At 39.8% G+C, this 18,268-nt stretch overlaps 2 protein-coding genes across 3 annotated transcripts in view; one reads left to right on the top strand and one right to left on the bottom strand.

Moving 5' to 3' along the window:
- PAPSS1 (3'-phosphoadenosine 5'-phosphosulfate synthase 1) overlaps positions 1 to 14,970 on the bottom strand; it is a 77,775-nt gene extending 62,805 nt beyond the window's left edge. The window contains exons 1-5 of one of the 2 annotated variants that reach the window (XM_090138823.1): positions 14,668 to 14,970; positions 7,620 to 7,734; positions 6,304 to 6,539; positions 4,916 to 5,054; positions 3,075 to 3,193 (exon numbers count right to left, since the gene is read on the bottom strand). In XM_090138823.1, the coding sequence (XP_089994949.1) occupies positions 3,075 to 3,193; positions 4,916 to 5,054; positions 6,304 to 6,539; positions 7,620 to 7,734; positions 14,668 to 14,727 (669 nt within the window). In that variant the 5' untranslated portion in view covers positions 14,728 to 14,970. Of the gene's footprint in view, positions 1 to 3,074; positions 3,194 to 4,915; positions 5,055 to 6,303; positions 6,540 to 7,619; positions 7,735 to 14,322; positions 14,445 to 14,667 lie in introns of those variants that run through there. The other variant, XM_031607523.2, reaches the window with a different exon arrangement.
- A 613-nt stretch (positions 14,971 to 15,583) lies between these two features.
- SGMS2 (sphingomyelin synthase 2) overlaps positions 15,584 to 18,268 on the top strand; it is a 60,648-nt gene continuing 57,963 nt past the window's right edge. The window contains exon 1 of the mRNA XM_090138831.1: positions 15,584 to 16,220. The gene's annotated coding sequence lies outside the window, so the exon portion shown is untranslated. The remainder of the gene's footprint in view (positions 16,221 to 18,268) is intronic.

Below are 18,268 nucleotides of genomic sequence, written 5' to 3'. Positions count from 1 at the left end.
CCTACTGCTGTAGGTATTTGATATTATCATCATGCTCAAAAATTAAGTAAGAAGTTGTATTCATACAAATTTTCCACTGATGTAGTTTTGAAAGGAGATGGAAAACAAGGCTGCATGTAAAACGCAGCCAGCAGATGAGTACAATCAGCTGTATCAAATACACTCTACTGACTGTATACTTTATAGTCAATTAATTGAGAATTGGGCTGAAGATGTGAAACGTCTGTCCTACATAAACCTTAGAGATACTAAAAATACTGATCTGCATGTTTGTAGGTTTCTCAAAAAATACTGAAAGATGGTTTCCGGCCTGTTGCAATCCAATTTCATAACCAAGGTAATCACACAGAGTATTCTTTGTTACATTTTTGATCAATGAATAAATGAGGAACTTAGATAAGACAGAGAACTTTGATCCAAAAAGAATCATTATGTGACAGTGATAGCTGTAATATAAATGGAGGAAAATATATAGAAAGAGATTATACAGAACAGAAGAATTGATTTCTATGTATTTTCCTGGAATTGTTACTCTCCATTTCTACTTTGTTCTGAATACACTTGTAAAGAACTGTATGAATATAGTCAAGAAATCAATGCTTTAAAAGACCATATGGAGAACCTCCCTTCAACAAGTGTAATACCCAGTCTCAGAACAGAAAGTTCCTGAACTTGGATAAGAATTAAATTCTTAGCTATAATTTGGGGGATGGGTGGTAAAAGGAAGAGTGAAGGTTTATACTCACAACAGATTGATCTAAATAGTAGAAGTATATAATCGGATTCCCAAAATTTGTGGTTTGCTTTTGTGGTATTTGGAGAGCTGCATTATGTCCCCAAGAATGGGACTTTTGTACAAAAGTTGTTAAAAGACACTTTTTCTCAGTATGTTGAAAGTTACATACTAGAAATGCAATACTTGCTTTATACGTTTTTGCACTTCCTTAATAATAAAGGTGGCATTCCTGAGAGGTGACTTCTTGAGAAAATATCTCCCTGGTTAAATATTGAACTGATTTCATTACTGCAAAATCCTAGCTTTGTTTAATGAGCTAGATCAGCTACAATTGTTGACAGGAAAAAACAAATGGAAACAATGAAATCTCTACAGCCAAACATCTGCACAAGGCTTGTTTGGCTCCATTGGATGGTATCAGCACACTAAGAGCCAAATTTATCAAGCCCAAAGCCACACATGCCTTTCTGACTGAAAAAAAAAAAAAAAGAAAAAAAAATGGATTGAGCAAGAACTTATTTGTATAGTACTGAAAGCAGTTAGAAAAAAAAGGAAATAGTTATGACTCAGACTCAGTAGCTTTAAGAGATACTCATCAGTAGCTCGCATTCTAACTCCCTGAAAAGAACTTTGAAGTGTTTTATTCATTGCATTTACATGTAAAGAAACCTATCCAAGTGCTCCTCAAAACTGATTTACACCACACAGTAACTTCCCAGATTCAACAGCTGCTTATTAGTCCTCATGTGGTTACCTCCCTTTTCGTCCCTAAGGGAAGAAACACATTTCTGGTGAATACTGGGTAAATTTGTTAGAGTTCTTTGCAAGTATTATGGGAAACTTTTAAGAACTAAGTCATTCCATTTCCTATGAAATAAAAATATTCCAAATTCTCAATATATATCTGTGTACATCCATCTGTCTAGCTCAACACACACATACAGTACAGCTGCGTTTCAGCTGTTGAAATTCCAGTATTACCAACACTGAGTGGACTTCTGAACCATGTTTTTCTCAGCTACAAACATCCCAGATGATTTTTAATGCTGCTGGTTTACAACCCTTTTCCTAACTAACCATAGTGAATTGTTTAAAACCATAACCACTGTTTGCAACTTCAAAAAACCCTACCGAAATTATATTGTCAGGGTACCATTGGGTTATATATGGCCTGAGAACAAGATGTAACTGTTCAGCCATGCCTTGGTTTCAACGTCTTATTGAAGTAACCAACCACCAAGACATGTTTCTATTCATGGCACCATTCTCTAGAAAGAAAATAAAATACTAAAATGTGCTTTAAGCAAAGGATAGAGCCAAGCTGACTGGGCCAGAAGCCAGCATTCACTATTGTGTACCAAATGTACCAGTGCAAGAGTCTGGGGATCACTATGTTAGCACACTGGTTTATAGAATTATGATATGTACTGGATTGGTCTTCTGAACAGGAGGCTCAGGGCCTCTCACAACCAGGAAGTGCCACCCCCTATAGTAGGACTCAGGCAGCTCTTTCCTTATTCCCTCCAAAAAGTATTCAGATGAGCACTAGGGTACATCTGCACCTGTCTAGCACTCTGTTGTGGCTTGTTGTCCTGCCAGATCTCCCAAGCAATATTTATCAAGCAGTGAACTGTTAACAGCATTTTCTTGAAAATTTGAAAACAGGAACTAAATGTCTCCAAAGCTGTACTGGCAACAGTAGACTAAAATGAACTCAATGCTGTCTATATAATGAGGTCTTTTTTTCTTAGTGGAGCATTACTCAAGCTATTGCCTATACCTTAAATGTCCCAAACATCCACCTCACAAAAAACAAGAGGAACAGTCTGTTGGAGGATCTAAACTAAAATCACAGACTGAAGTGTCATCTTGCTACTCACAACGAATAAGAATATAAGGAGACAAATTAATCCTACATAAATACTGAAGCAAACTTCATCCTATCAAAGTGATAGGAAGGCAAAAGGTCTGGCAAATCAAAGGCAGACAACTGAATTTGCAGTTACCTTAAGTTATTACCCTCTTATCCTTCTATAATTCTCCTATGCTAGCAAAAAATTTAAAAGTTAGCATTCACCAGTGTTTCCATATTCTCCCTTAAGCAAGCATTTTTGGCAATTAATATAGTCCTCTACTTCTCCAGAGTTTATTTCACTTGGTGATCACTGTTGTTGCAAGACTTAGGTCAGAAAAAGTAACACACAGCAGGACAATTTTAAAAGTTAGAACTTAAAAATGTGGAAGTCTAACTCAAAAATTTCATCTGCATTTTTCAGCATGCGTATTCAGATCTCATGCTTTGAAAAAGTTACTAAGATACACCTGCATTGCTGCTCACCCTCTCTTGAAGAAGTTCCACAACTTGTTGTACACAATCATTCACATCACAGGAATCAGTTTTCAGCACAAGCTCTGGGGCTTCTGGTTTTTCATACTCAGAGTCAATCCCAGTAAAGCCTACAAAACAGAAGACAAAGATCTTAAATGATTTCTTCAGAAAGATGACTGCACTTTAACACTGTTCACGTAGCAGCTTCCTTGACATAAGCCAGGCAAGAGCACAAAGTTTTAACTTTATTAAGAAATGATTTCATAGGGAAACCAACTGCTTTTTTCTTTATTGAGCCATTTGCTAATCCCTACCACATGACTGCATCTAAATTCAGCATTCTGCAGCAGGCAAATTGTATGTCTGTTGATATTCAAGAGATCAAGAAAAGTACAAGAAGAACAAAGAGCTGTTGGAGAGGGTCCAGAGGAGAGCCACAAAAATGAACAGGGGACGGGAGCACCTCCCCTACAAAGACAGGCTGAGGGAGCTGGGCTCGTTCAGCCTGGAGAAAAGAAGGTTGCGGGGTGACCTCATTGCCTACCAGTACCTAAAGGGAACCTACAAACAGGAGGGGAATCAACACTTTGAAAGTGTAGGTAACAGCAGGACAAGGGGAAATGGTTTTAAGTTGAGGGAGATTTAGGTTGGATGTCAGGGGGAAGTTCTTTGTAGAGGGAGTGGTGAGGTGCTGAAACAGGCTGCCCAGAGAGGTTGTGGATGCCCCATCCCTAGAGGTCTTCAAGGCCAAATTGGATGGGGCCCTGGGCAGCCTGGTCTAGTATTAAACGTGGAGGTTGGTGGCCCTGCATGTGGCAGGGGGGTTAGAGATTCATGATCCTTGAGGTCCCTTCCAACCCTGGCCATTCTGTGATTCTGTGATATCCAATTTACACTGTGAATAAAATGGTAGCACTGATGAAAAACTGTGCACTTCAACACATTCATCAACTGTCTGTCACTACTAGTTGTGATTTCTTTTTACTTTTTTTTTTTTAAGGTAGGTTTTAGGTGTTGTTTTTTTTTTTGTTTTTTTTTTTAAAAAAAAGGGTCTGATTTTCAACAAGTATATATTTTAATTCACACAAGCAATACCTTGCAGAGTAGGGAATTCAATCATCTATTGCATTAGTTTGCAGCTAACATACCCATCTTAAGATAGCTAGATAGAATAAGATAGATATCTAACTCTTGTGGTTGTAAGGACTGCTTTCACAGACCATGTAAGCAATTCACAACACCTCCTAGAAATCTGCTTTGAAACAGGAGATTCTAAAAACCATGTATAAATTAGCAGCACCAAAAAAAAAAAAAAAAAATTAAGCCCAGTGGCAAAGCAATCTTCATTCGAGTGTGAGGGACTTAAAATCATATTCATGGGCACTAGTACAATACCCTAACATCAAAATAGAAGTTATTCTCTTCAGATGCATTCTCAGTGAAGAATCTTTACAGAGGGATGGTGACTACACTTTACTTTTTGGGAGGAGAAGACAGTAATTCTTACTAATACCATTTTTTATGGACTCAGAGAATCAGGCTCTTTTTTAACTAGTCATTGGACACAGAAAGAAGATAGACTAATCTTTAATTCTGAGAGTCTGCAAATGAAAACCTGGAGCAAATTATATGTTTTCTATGTGAGGATAGACATTTTTGTTCTGTTATTGTATTTTGCATTTAAAGCAGTCAGCTCTCCCAGCTGGAAGTTAATCACAATTTCCTGCTCAATCCTATCCCCAGTTTACCTGGTTCTGCTTCACATTCACAGATTTTAGTACGGTCACTTATGTGTAGTCCAATCACAACATGTCACTTAAGTAGGAAGGAAGAAACAAATCTAGGTTTACCTTTAATTTCTCCAGCTCTGGCTTTCTTATACAGTCCCTTAACATCTCTTTGTTCACAGACATGCAAAGGAGCATCCACAAATACTTCAAAAAAAGGCAGACTGGCCCCTTCATGAATTCGTCTAGCATTATTACGATCCTGAAAGAAAAAGGGAAAAGAAATAACAAAGATTGCACCCATATAATATCTGTATTGCCTTTCTGCTTATGAACTTCATTTTAAAGATACTGATAGTAAAATGTAAGCAAGTTTGAAGAAAAAGAACTAAAATGTAGCTCTGACAGCTACATTAGCTTTTCTACAGTTCTTCACATGTTAACAGTTGACAAGAAGATGAGAGAGGTTTTACATGAACCAGTTTTGGCTTTTATAGACAGCCACAGAATACATAATTATCTATACCTGTTCCAGTACTAACAGTGCCAATCCTGAGAGTTGCATCTACCTCAGGTAGTAAAGCCAGAGCAAATATTACCTGCAGCTCCTGTTACAATCAACCTTCTCTCCAGATCACCAGATTTCTGCACATTCACTTATCGGACAGACTTGTACACTCCAAATACTTTATTTGCATGGCTTACTATCGTTGAAACAATTAGTGAATTTCATATATGAATTCAATAAAATAACAAAAAAGCCTTTCCAAAAATCTATTAAAACCACCTTTCATAAAAGTCATTAGAAAAAAAAAAAATAGCCATGTTAAGTCTTACTGCAGGATCTCAAGTTCCACAAGTAATTATCAAAAGAATTGTTTGTTCTTTACTATGACCAAAGACATAACATCTTCTCATGTTAGGAGCTACAGCCATCAGGTTGTTCTTCAAGAGACTTTGCATTCATGCGTTCTACTTGTCTCTGCCGATTTAAGCTAATCTGCAGATTAGCTAATGTCCTGTTGAACTAAAGAAGAACTAAGAGCAATCACATGCTTTTTACTTGACTTGGTAAAATAGAGTTCCTACCATCAATTCACTGGAGAAGAGCTGCTTTTAAAAAACAGTTAAACTGAGGATTTAGGTGAAGTGTATACCAAGTCTTCACATTTATAAAGTACTGGCACTTAAGTGGATCAAACAAAATATTGTAATTTTGGACAATTTCTTGTAGTATCTTTTGCTTTTATTCCTAATGCTAAATTAATAATTCTACCTGGTAAACTGAAGAACTGTTCCAGTTTTAGGAGTAATCTAAACATTTTTATGTTTTAGTTTGGTGCTTAACACTTTTGAGTCATTGTCTCTAGAAAGTAGAAGTGTCATTTTAGAAGAAAAAAAGGAGGCATTTCATCCTGGCTAAATTCAGTGAGGAACTCCTAAAACTTAAATTCTGAGTGACGTTTTGCATTTTGCTTTCTTCACAATATCTAGAAGGTTTTCGCATTTACCTGAGCATAAGGAGAGATGAAACTAGTGATGCACACCAAACCAGCATCTGCAAACAGTTTAGCAACCTCAGCAATCCGACGGACATTTTCTTCTCTATCTTCTGGTGTGAAACCCAGATTCTTATTAAGGCCTTGGCGAATGTTGTCACCATCCAATGTGTAGCATGGAATGCCATGGCATACTAAATATTCTTCCAGGGCCATGCTAACTGTGGTCTTCCCAGCACCAGAGAGACCTAAAATATTGAATATCATTATATATCATAAGCACAGAAACAAATTAGGGCAAATTGCAGAGCATGTACACTGCTGGTGTGAAAAGCCCAATAAAGTAACGGCAACAATGCATGCTTCTGGCCTTTGAAGATACTTACCTGCAACAAAAGCTAAGTGCCTAATACAGACAAGAGATATAGGGAGAATAATACACAAAGCTAAGCATGCCACTTGAAATTAAGAGTTTGGCCTTTACAGCTAGAGGTAGTACCTATTTCCCGTTGCTGACAGTTGTTTCTACCTGAGCAAACTAAATTCAGAAACCCAAAATGAAGTTGAGGATATGTCACATTTACATCAGAAAAGGAAGATCTCACAATCAAGTGAATTTCAGTCAACAGAAAGGGACCATACCACACTCCTTGCAGAGTAACAGCGCCACAGATATCACATACACAAAAAAACTTCAAAAAAAAAAAACACAAAAAACACGACACATTAGTCTGTCAGTGCTTCAGAGAAATCTAAATAAATGATGCTTACAAAACAAAGCCATCTTCCAGAATTCACTCTCCCCTTCTTTTTACAATCAAAACAATTCAGTGGAAAAAGACTACACTAAAATAGCTCATTATATGCATTGCATCAACATGCAATTGCCATTAATAGGCAAAGGTTCATGTTAAAGTGCTGTTTCAACCCAAAGAGATAAGAAGAATATAAAAAGAGGAAATCTTTACAGAAGTGACTGAGCAACATAAACTCTTAAAAGAAAAAGTATCATATATTAATAGGTGAAATGGGAAGTAGGATGAGGCAGAACGGATTTTTTAAAAATTCATAAATCACAAGAGGAAGCAAGATGGTCCAAGAACTAGAATTAAGCAAAGGACAAGGCTAAGTAAACCAAACAAGATGGACTCTCAAGTTACTGTCCCAGAGCAGTTTCTTGACAGTCGGCCTAAAAATAATAATAAAACACCATCAAGGGCTCAGGTGCCACATTCAACTTTGGATGAAAATAGAAGCTACAGCTAAACAGCTTTCCAGAAGAAAAATTAAAACAAAACACAAGGAGCCTCAGAATTCCATAAGTGTACCTGTTAACCAGACTGTGCATCCACGGAAACCACTTCTTGTTCCTACCACTTGGCCTCTCTTATTTCGGCTGACATGATGAGCTTGGTAGGTAACATTGGTTGCCCTCTGCATTCCCTGTAGAAATAGTAGTTGATTAGATCTTTAACTTCTAAAAAGGTAAGCTGGCACAGCATATTAACTCTTATTCACAGGCACAAAGAAAGACTTAGAGACCTGCCAGTGGAGGTAAAAACAATACCTAATCCATCTGCTGCAGCAATTCAAAGGATGAAAGGAAGTTACAAAAGTCACCCACAGAAAACCACATACTTTGTGCTTCTTCCCTGAAACCTGGGGTTACCAGACTAGTCAGTTACTGTTTTCAAATGCGCTGGTTTAAGAAAATTAACCAAAGAGAGATGAACTGCTATATTTGAATCCTACTCAAGTCATTTAAATATAAGAAGATCAAGCGGATTCCTCTCACAGAAATTAAGGCTCCTGTCATAAACAGACAAACATTAAGCTCACTTCCAACTCACAAAGAGACACATTTTCACTGCTAACTACACATGCGATCCACCTTTCAGATCAGCAGTCACATCTCTGAACCACTTTGCCTTTACCCAGATCTTAAGTCTCCAAAATTATGAGGGCCGCTCTGAAGGTAATGCCTCCTATTTTATTACATTGCCCCAGGATGCATGGATGGTACAGCAGCAAAGGTTGAACCCTGCCACCAATATTCCTTTGCACGCTGTTGCTGTGTGACAGATGGCAGCAGAGAGGCGGTCTGACAAAATAGTGTCTGACATGGAAGTGTGTGTGAAGCAAAGGTGTGGAGCTGAATCCCTCCTTGGGGAATGGCATCCATTGACATTCATCTACACTTGTTGAATGTTTATGGAGACCAAACACTGGATGTGAGCACAGAGAGGCATTTCAGCAGTGGCAACAGTGATGTGACAGACAAGCCATGTTCCAGTTAGCCAGGCAAATTTTTTTACAAGCACAGCATGCACACTCTTTTTCATTGCTAGTGAAAATGCATAGCTAATGGTGGTGACTATGTTGAAAATAGTGTTTCTGTAGCTGAGCATTCATGCTATCAAGTGGTGTTATTGAGTTCTGTCTGTTGTAGTTCCACGGAAATAAATACAAGACCTTACTTTCAGAGTGACCTATCTGAGATAGTTGCTGTATATTCTGAATCTATATCAAATAATGTTTCTGAATGATTTTTTGAAGAACTTACTTACAAAATTGATTTTCTGACAAAATTCTCTCATAACAAATCTGGTCAAAGACTTTCTTAAAACTATCTAGTCATCACAACAAGCTGCTGCATCATCTTACCCAAGATGACAATGTTGTCAAGCACCTTTCTTAGTATAAGCCAAAGGAACAGGAAAATCAGCCTCAGCATTCCCTTGAGCTTTGCTGGTACCTGGTTACAAGAACTTTGTTCGTACAAGATCAAGATCTTAGATAACCAGACCCAGAACAAACAACCTAACAAACAGAAATGAAAGCTTCAAGAACATGCTGAGGGTGGGACTGTTCGCTTACATAATGTTGTTTTGACTTCTCTTGCGTACAAACATATTGCAAAACATTTGCATTATCTTCTTTTCCATCATTATATCAATGCTAGCTGGAAAAGATGACAATGAAAAAAAAAATGAGGTAGGATATCAATCAACAGAGTACTAGCAGAGGGCTGTTCATAGCTTTAGAGCCATCACAAAATAGGGTTAACAGAAATACGGTATCTACTTATGACTTCAAGAAATATCGTTGCATCATTCTTTAGAACAGTTTTTCAAAGTTCAGCTTATTAGTAGAACATAACAGAATCGTATTTATTGGAGTGGTTGTGCCTGTCCCTGCACAGCTGGGCTCATAGCTGTTAAAGAAACTCAAGGTAGGAACAGATGTTCAGATTTTTAAATAAAACAACTCTGTAACTCAGCAGTGACAGTCAGCATCTAAAATTAGAGGAAGACTGAGTAACAATCCATAAGAAACCACCACCTGCACATGGTAAAGCCACATAGAACAACACTCTATTTGCCAACTGCATTATCTTCAAACAAATTATCTCCTACTTGCAAAGCTGTTTTGAAGATAAAGTCAGTGCAACAAAGCTAACTAAAACTAAAAGTCAAACAAAAGTCAAAAAAAAAAGAGAACAAGTCTTTCTTCTTGTAATAGAAACAACGATGTACTACCTAAAATTAGAGAGCTCTGAGTAGACACAAACTGTGGAACCAAAAATAATGAAAACTGTTTAAGGACTTTGTCTTTAGTTAAAAGGAAAGATACACTGTGGACAATGAATGCACACATCAGTCCAAACTAATAGGTTACTAGGAACATTCTCTCTCATTTAGTCAAGCATTACCATACTGTATAGTCCCAAAACACAGCTCCCCTGCTACTGTCTCAGACGAGCTGCAGTAGATGTTCATAACAAGTAACATTTCCTCCAGTTTCAAACATGAGGTATCTTGGTTTGCCTAACACAACTGCTTTGTTATTTGTACTTAAAGAATTTCCAAAAATAAAGAATTTCTATAAAAATCTCCCACCCTTAAATATATATATATATCTAAAAAAACACACCCATGCTTTGCTTTCAACAATAGCATGGGCTCAGTTATCAGCATAAATACTTTGGAGGTTAAATGTGCCACACAACAAGACTTCTTCCAGACTGCATTCAGTGAATTACATGAGGGTTTCTGTTTCGTTTTGTTTTCCAGAACTAGCAAAGCAGCAGCAAAACTGATCCAGGTAGTTTACTAGCCTTGTACTTAGAAAACATACAAAACCCTGAAGAAGCAGGCAGAGGTAATTTTTAAAATGATAAGAAGGACATAAATTTAAAAAGAAAATACAAAAAAAAAAAAAAGACATCAAGCAAGGAATTAGCAAATAAGACAAATCACAGCAACGAAAAGGCCAAAAGACTGCTAAAACAAAAAGGCACACAAGTGCAGTAGAACAGTCAGCAAGCTCAGTGGGACAAAAATACACCTGCATTAATACCTCCGAAACAGGCATCTGAAAACTAAAATGCCCAAATAGTTTGCACACATTCAGAGACACACCCACGCCCAGCAGGACGGGTGCACACACATGCGCACCAACTAGGCAGCTCAGTGGCAAAATCCTCCTTAACTTCCAACAGAAAAGAGCTTCCTATGGAAGCGCAAGGGAGTGTTAAAATCTAGCAAGTTATTCTCGTTGCTGAAAAAAATAGCAATGTTTTCTAATCACGTCTACTTTCCTACTAGGTCATCCACTACCAACACTGAGCAGCAAAAGCTGAGCAATCGATCACTGACAATTAATTACTGACGCACACACTTACTACAAACACTGCTGTGGCACAGAAGAGTACTTAGGAGCAGAAATCAGTGGCTGATTGGTTGTGCTCTTAAGTTACTTTGCCAGTTTTCAAATTCCTGTACTTAAAATTTGATAAGTATCGATTAGTGAAATTTAATGGTCATCCAAAACGACAGCAGAGAAAAAGAACAATCATTTCATTTTATCCTCCAGCAAAGCACTGTTTACCTTGGAGAACCCTAAAATGGATGTTAAAGGAAATGAGGCATATTAAAATGAGTAACAAAAAAAATATTTATGTAATATCAATGTTATGACAAGAACTTTTCTTCTTCAAAAAAAAAAAAAAAAAAAAAAAAGCTAATTTAAACCTTCTAGCCTAATTACAGTCCTTATAATAATCTCTACTGAAAAGATACACTCGACAGTTTGGGTTTTGCTTTGGTTATTTTTTTCTTTTTGTAAAGAAAAAAGGGCATCAATCTCAAAGGCTACTTACCTCTTTTTTCCCACCCACTGGTAATTTAATCTCTTGATTTGCCCACAAAATTCTTTCTCCCCATGTTACAGATCAAGTGCTTCCATACTGCTTTTAAAAACACTCCCTGTTCCCCATGTTAAATAACAATAGCTTCAGTCCCCTGTTACATTATAACTGTAATGTCAGACAAGAAGCACGACATCCTTTCCCCTTCTTCCCTCCCCTCACTACACTGGTTTGTTTCTCACATGAAATCTGAAGTGCCATCATAAGCTTATACTTTTGCATAAAAGATGGGAAAAAAAAAAAAAAAGGAAAAAAAAAAAGGAGAATTAAAATAAAAAAATCCATCGTGCTTCAACAGGAACCTGGTAGCAAATCTTAATTTTTCACAAAAACAAGACCTCTGGGTTAAGAAGCAAAGTTTCCAATGTCAAGTAGAGATTTCCCAAGCTACAGAACCAACCCCAGACAGTCAGCTTTGAGGCTGGAAGTGTCAGGAAAGCACCATGTACAGAACAGGTGAAGTTTCTAAACAAATCATTTATATTCAAGAAGCTTGGACTAACTCCATTAAGAACACAGTGTGAATACCCTATGCTAAAAATTTGCACAAGCTAACAACAGCAAACACATCCACCACCTTCTCCCTAGAGTAGTCTTATCTTCAATGCCTTCCCCACTTCCCAACAATTCCAGACATTTTCTAGGCCATTTGCTTACTTGTTCACCACCCGTTCCTTGCAAGACAGGGATATCCTGATAACAATATATTTGTATGACATTTATACTCAAATTGTATGTTTCTTTTTTCTTCCAACCTGTTCTCTTCAATAGCCAAACAGCAACTTAAACACACAGAACATTTCCCATCTTCCCTGACTGCACAGAAACAACTTAGCAATACTGTAATACCACGTGTGCTACAACAAATGCACTACAGCCGACAGTCTGTCTGCTCAACTCTTCAGATGAGGTATGAAGAGCTGTTGGCTAAAAGATCTGCCAAGAACGCCTTCCAAAACTACCTTTTCAAATTCAGGTTTGAAAATTTGTGCTTTGGAATGAAGGGTGAGTCTAGAAGTGACAGCCAAATGCTAAGATCTTTACCATTATTCAGAAACTTAAAAAGCACCAATCCATATTCTGCCATAGCCTACAGCATTACATTTTCTCCCACTAAGATTTACAGCAAAAAATCTTACTTTTAGCTTGATACCTGCTCGCTGGAACATGTTTCAGTACAGTGATGCTGATACAGTATGTACCAAAGTATGTACCCTAGTACATTGCCACCCAATCAGCCAAACGCACGCACCCCTGCCACCTACACAGACCAGACTCACACAAGGCTGCCTTTGTCAGGAGTCTGAACGCTGCGGTGGTTTCAAAAATCACTGTGACAGAAAGCAAGCAGAACATTTTAAAGCACTGCAGATATAAGCAACTTTGTGACAACCAGATAACAAACGAGTTTATCTTTACTCGTCAGCTGCTGTGACCAACCAGTGTTGAATCCAGTCATTACCTGGCAGAAGGAACTAATCAGAATGAAGTACTAACTGCAGAAATGCCTCAGCCAGAAATAAATACTGGAGAAAATTCTCACTGCCTCATTTTGCAGGTAATTCCTAACACCGCAGGGCTTGAAGCTGTACTAAGGAAAGCATTACACAAGTTTTCCAACCGAGCGAGCCACAAATACTGACATTGTACTGTGTTGTGTGCTGCTCTGTAGCTCTGAGTACGCTGCACTCAGAGGTAGGTCTGGCGAGTCCATGAACACACGCAGGAGTTTACCCAGATGGAGGGGCATTCCAAAGAGCACCAGACGCCCAGACAAAGTCAGGACGACACAGCTCTGTCTGTTCTCCTAAGGGCTGCCGGTCCCAATGGGACATCAGAAGCTGCCATTGACCTCATTCTCCAAGGAACAGACGCAGTCAGAAGTGCCAGGACATTTGAATATTTGCAGAATGCATGAATCAGGATATTTTTTTTTCCAGCAAATCATATTGGATTTAAGGGAGCACTTCAGCTGAGGCCTAGTGGGAGGCTTTTTCTTAAAAGGAAGAGGCGGAAGACTTCCTCTGCTTGCCACGTATCTTTTGGCCCTTGCTGACATTCGATGAACTCAGCAAACAGCTAACAGCTAACGTTAATTAACTTTTTTTAGTACAATCTCCCTGCTTTGAGCAAATCCATCACAATTCTGCTTCATTTAGTTTGAATTAAATGATGTCGTGTAACTTTAGAATAAACTTCATTGCCGCCACCCAGAAAGGATTCATTTTACTGTCTTCATGATAACATTTGATTTCAACTTTTCCTCACAGAAGCTAGAAGAATGTCATTTACCCATTACTCTGTTATGTAAACAAGTTGGAACTCGCACCCAGCAGAGGAGGACCGGAATGGCACAGCACCTACTGAACCGCTCATAGTACAGAAACAGCTTCCTCATTTTTCCAGGACAGCGATGACGATTTCTTATTCTTTTAGTAGAAAGCTGGGGCCTGTTCTGCTCGCAGCAAGCATCAGCGACAGCTCTGCAATGCTGCTGCCATACCAAATAACTTCCAGACCTTCTCTCTCGTCCGCTTCAGCTCAGTGTGCTTTGAAAATAATCACACATCTATCTCTCTATTTTTTCTCTCTCACTTGCCTCACATCACCAGAAGTATCAAATGCGCCCAGTGAAGGCCTGCAACGTGCCCGCTAAATAGCTTCATTCTGGTCTGAGCTGTAAGCCAATCTCCCTCCTCCTCGCGGACAAGAATGACGGCTTTGGTTAAGTTTTTTCTAAGCCCTGTCTCGACAGTTTTCCACAGAACACCCAGCATACAAAGAACCTCAGTCCTGGCCACCCTAGCTGTGTGAATGCCCACATTGTGCATCGCCTTCTTGACTCTGCCTTCCGCCACACCGCTGGAAGAAGAGTGCTGGCGGCGAAAGCAGCGGGGACGAAGCCCCCAGCCCTTCCCCACAGGCGGCCCGGGGCAGGACGGTGCCTCCAGGGTGGACCGCGGCGACGCCGCCTGAGGGAGCGCGCTGCCGCTCCGGTAACGGTCCCGGCTCGCGCGCGGCTCTCCCCATCCCTCCCGCTGCGGGGCAGGGCAGCACCCAGGCCGGCCGCCACATCACCTCAGAGCCTTGGCCGCTTCGCCCTCCTCCCCTCCCCTCTGCTCTCCGCTCCTCCGCGCGCCCACCTGCCCGCCCGCCCGCTCGCTCACCCAGCTCGGCACCCTGTTGCTCAGCTTCGCTTTCTTGCACTGGCTCTCGGGCAGCTCCATGGCCGCGGGAGGACAGATGAAGGGAAAGAGGGAGGGCGAAGACGCGCTGTGCCCGCTGATGCTCGATGCGGACGAAGCTGCCGCCGCCGGGTGCCGTGCCGCGGGTAGCGCAGGGAGGAGCCGCGGCCCGGCGGGAGGGAGGAGGAAAAGATAGAGGGAGGGAGGGAGGCGCGGTGGGAGACGGCAGCCCGGCGTGCGCAGCGCCGTGACGCGCCCGAGGGGTGGAGGCGGCCGCGGGGCGCCGCCATTTCCGCTGTCGCCGCGCTGGGCCGGGCGGAGCGCTCTCGGCTGCCCCCGGCGGTCGGCGGGGCTCTGCAGGCACGGGGCTGCGTCCCCGCGGGCCGGCACCGCGTCGCTGGGGGAGCGGGGGCCTTGGCGCAGCGTGACGCGGTAGTGGGCGCGGGAGGCGATGTGGCCCCCGCGAGCGTGGCTTCCGTTCACCCCCCCCCCCGCCTCAGCCGCACTTCTCCATCGAATAAAGCTAGGAAATGGCTCTTGGCCTGAATTTACAACGCTGTAACTCTGGATTCTTACTTCAGAAGGGAACTGCTGTCACGCCCAGGTGCTAAGCTTACGATGGAGGTGATGCCGTACTGGCATGAGTGGCATTTACTGTGTAAATATTGGCCTGGTTATACTGGTTCAAGAAAGGCACTGCTTTAGCACTTAAGTGCTAAAGGTGAAAACGATATCATGCTGGCTAACCCTAACTGCATTTTCTGTATACGTTAGCCCATTTATAGATTTTTTGTCCTCTGATGTTTTCAACAGGAAATTAAAAGGCCCTACTTATGCTTACTGCGCTGTGTCAAAAAGACATCCTTCCAAAGGTCCTCATGCAAGGCAAATGACCTTTCTGAAATCAGGAAGGAAAAAAAAAAAAGCTGTCAGGTAATTTGAAGGACAGAATTATCATTGTGTAACTAAGGTATACAGTGACTGAAGTTGATTGTTTAGGCTTGACTTAGACAGTAATGTAGTATTGCTCGGTGCCCTGAAAGAACTGTCCAACAGATGATCCCTTGTTGTATAGGGACATTCTGACAAACCTGGGTCTGGATTTTATTTAGCCAAATCTCTCACATGATGTTCTCCCAAGCGTGGAATGAAAACTATCGTGCTTCTGTGGAACAACAAGTTGGGAGCTTCTCTGTTGAATCACACTGAAGGCAGGCTTGGTTAACTGCACGCTGCACAATGTTGTATTATATGGCTTAAGAATAATCCTAAATCTTATTTCCAATGATACAGACTGGAAAAAGACCTTTAAGATCATCTGATCCAACTGTCCACTTATAACCAATATTACCCATTAAACCGTGTCCCTAAGTACCACACATACACATTTCCTGAACACCTCCAAGGACGATGACTTCAGGGAGCTGCATGATTCCTTCAACAAAGTATCGTGAGAAAGCTGATGAGTGGACCTTATATTAGTGAAATATGTAGATACGGACACCCGCGATCAGAGAAAGTACGTGATCTTGAAGGTAATAAGCAAACATTTATGAACAACTCCTAAAAAGACCACCTTTTTTGTCACACTAATTTTATAAAATTATGTATACTTGTGTATGTAGTATAGTAAAAAATTAACTTTACAGTAAAGCCACACACATAGATTAGATAGATCAGGCAATCTATGTTTACCTGCTTTACTGAGGCTCATGTCACAAGCATAGGCCATATTTCATCAGTTCTTGTTAACCGTTTCAGTGAAAATGTGATGATGGTTTTGATATAAAAAGGTAGATGTGTAAGTCCATCCAGAACTACCCATGCATTTTGCTTCTCTAACATCTTAAGCTGTTGAAGAGGGAGATAAGAACAACATTCTTTAAATGTAAAAAGATATGTTTGTTTATACAGAGATTTGGAGAAAAAGCACAGCCTATGTGCTTTTGTGAGGCTATATGCATGGCTATGAAGGTGTAAGTTCCATTCCACTTTCCTGAAATCTTTCCCAATGGTTTGATTTAGATATACAAGCTAAGTGTTTTCTGGACTCCAAAAACAAATTTCTATGGGAGCATAGTGAAATTCATAATAATAAACAATCATCTCTGATTTTGCACAATATCCTAGCACAATACCAGGAAAGGACTGAAAAAAGACTGTCAGCTTAGAGCACATTTTACATACAGAAATCAGAAATCATAGAATAACAGCTCACAGGGAAAACTTTTTAATTTTACATAGGGAGAATGCCACAGAGAATAACTCTCTACTGAGCCAGCTTCTATGCGGCCACTTACACAATGCAATACAAATCAATCCTAAACGTGTAGTAAAAGTCTCAATCTGCACTGCATTATCTAACAGATATGTGGTGCCATAACACTGTATACATTAACTGTTGGTTGCCACACAGTTTCAGTCTTCAGAAAATTTGAGCTAGGTACTAATAACAGTAGGAAAAGGATGAATTTTAGGAGGTAGGAAAAGGATGTTATGTTCTGAAGTAATGCAGGAAAAATAACCCAATTATTTTAATGATTTATATAGTCAAAACATTGAAATATTATGACTGACATTCTTAATGTAGTGCTTCAGGAAGCAAACTTTTCCAAGATTTCAATGAAGCAACACAACTAAATCAGTCTGCAAAGTGTCCAAAATCAGGCAAGATTATTTTGAAAAGATGCCAGGTATCAATAACATAAAAAGAATGTCTGAATTAGACTATATATTAGAATTCCTTCTCTGGCAGCCATCCAGTTCCAATGACATGACATGTCCATGTAAACATGCATGCATTCAATACTTTTTTTTTTTCTATGAGGGAAAAAAAAAAAAGAAGGCAAACTATAACAGTATAACTCAGGTAGTCAGGCAGACAGTTTTTTCTTTGCATTTTATTTGAAAAAGATAACTTTAATCTAGATATTGCTGCCTGCATAGAAAAGGTTTATTGCTGTTCTGTCAAAAACTTTTAACTCCAAAAGTAGGACCAGGAAGCAACCTTTAATGGTTCTTAACCATTGGTTGCTTATTCAGTGGTCTCCCATTGGAGGTGCAGTTTTTCCAGCATACAAACCTTCTGGGAGAAGAAAAGATGACAGCCAACACCACTTTTAAATTGTTACCTGACTTTAATCAAATGAATGTGTGAATAGCTTTCTTGTAATGCAGTTCATGTTTGTGGACAATATCTAAGTACAGAATACACAAGCATAGGAAATTTTTTTATATACTTGAGAAAGATGGTAATACAAGAAATGTTTCTGGGAACCAACTCTCCATCTTCAGCAAAAGCATTTAATAAATTCTCTAGTGTCTGGTTTGATAAAAGCATCCAGCAGAACAATCCAGCTCAGCTTTTTAAAGAACCCACAAAAAGATCAGCAGAATTGCTAATCAAAATCCTTGGTGATGAGAATGCCATTTGCTTTCCAGTGTGCTGCTGAACGTTCAGCTGAGATTTCTTTTTATGCCCTACAATACAGGGGATTAGAGTTCTCTGTCCAATTATGTTACCAGTATGCCCTCTGCTGCGTTTGCTCTTTGGACAGATAAACTCACTCCTTATTTAGAAGAA

Source organism: Phasianus colchicus, chromosome 4, assembly GCF_987193195.1.
Source record: "Phasianus colchicus chromosome 4, bPhaCol1.hap1.1, whole genome shotgun sequence".
Taxonomy (NCBI): domain Eukaryota; kingdom Metazoa; phylum Chordata; class Aves; order Galliformes; family Phasianidae; genus Phasianus; species Phasianus colchicus.
The sequence above is the reverse complement of the archived record's forward strand: the minus strand, read 5'-3'. Positions and strand labels throughout refer to the sequence as shown.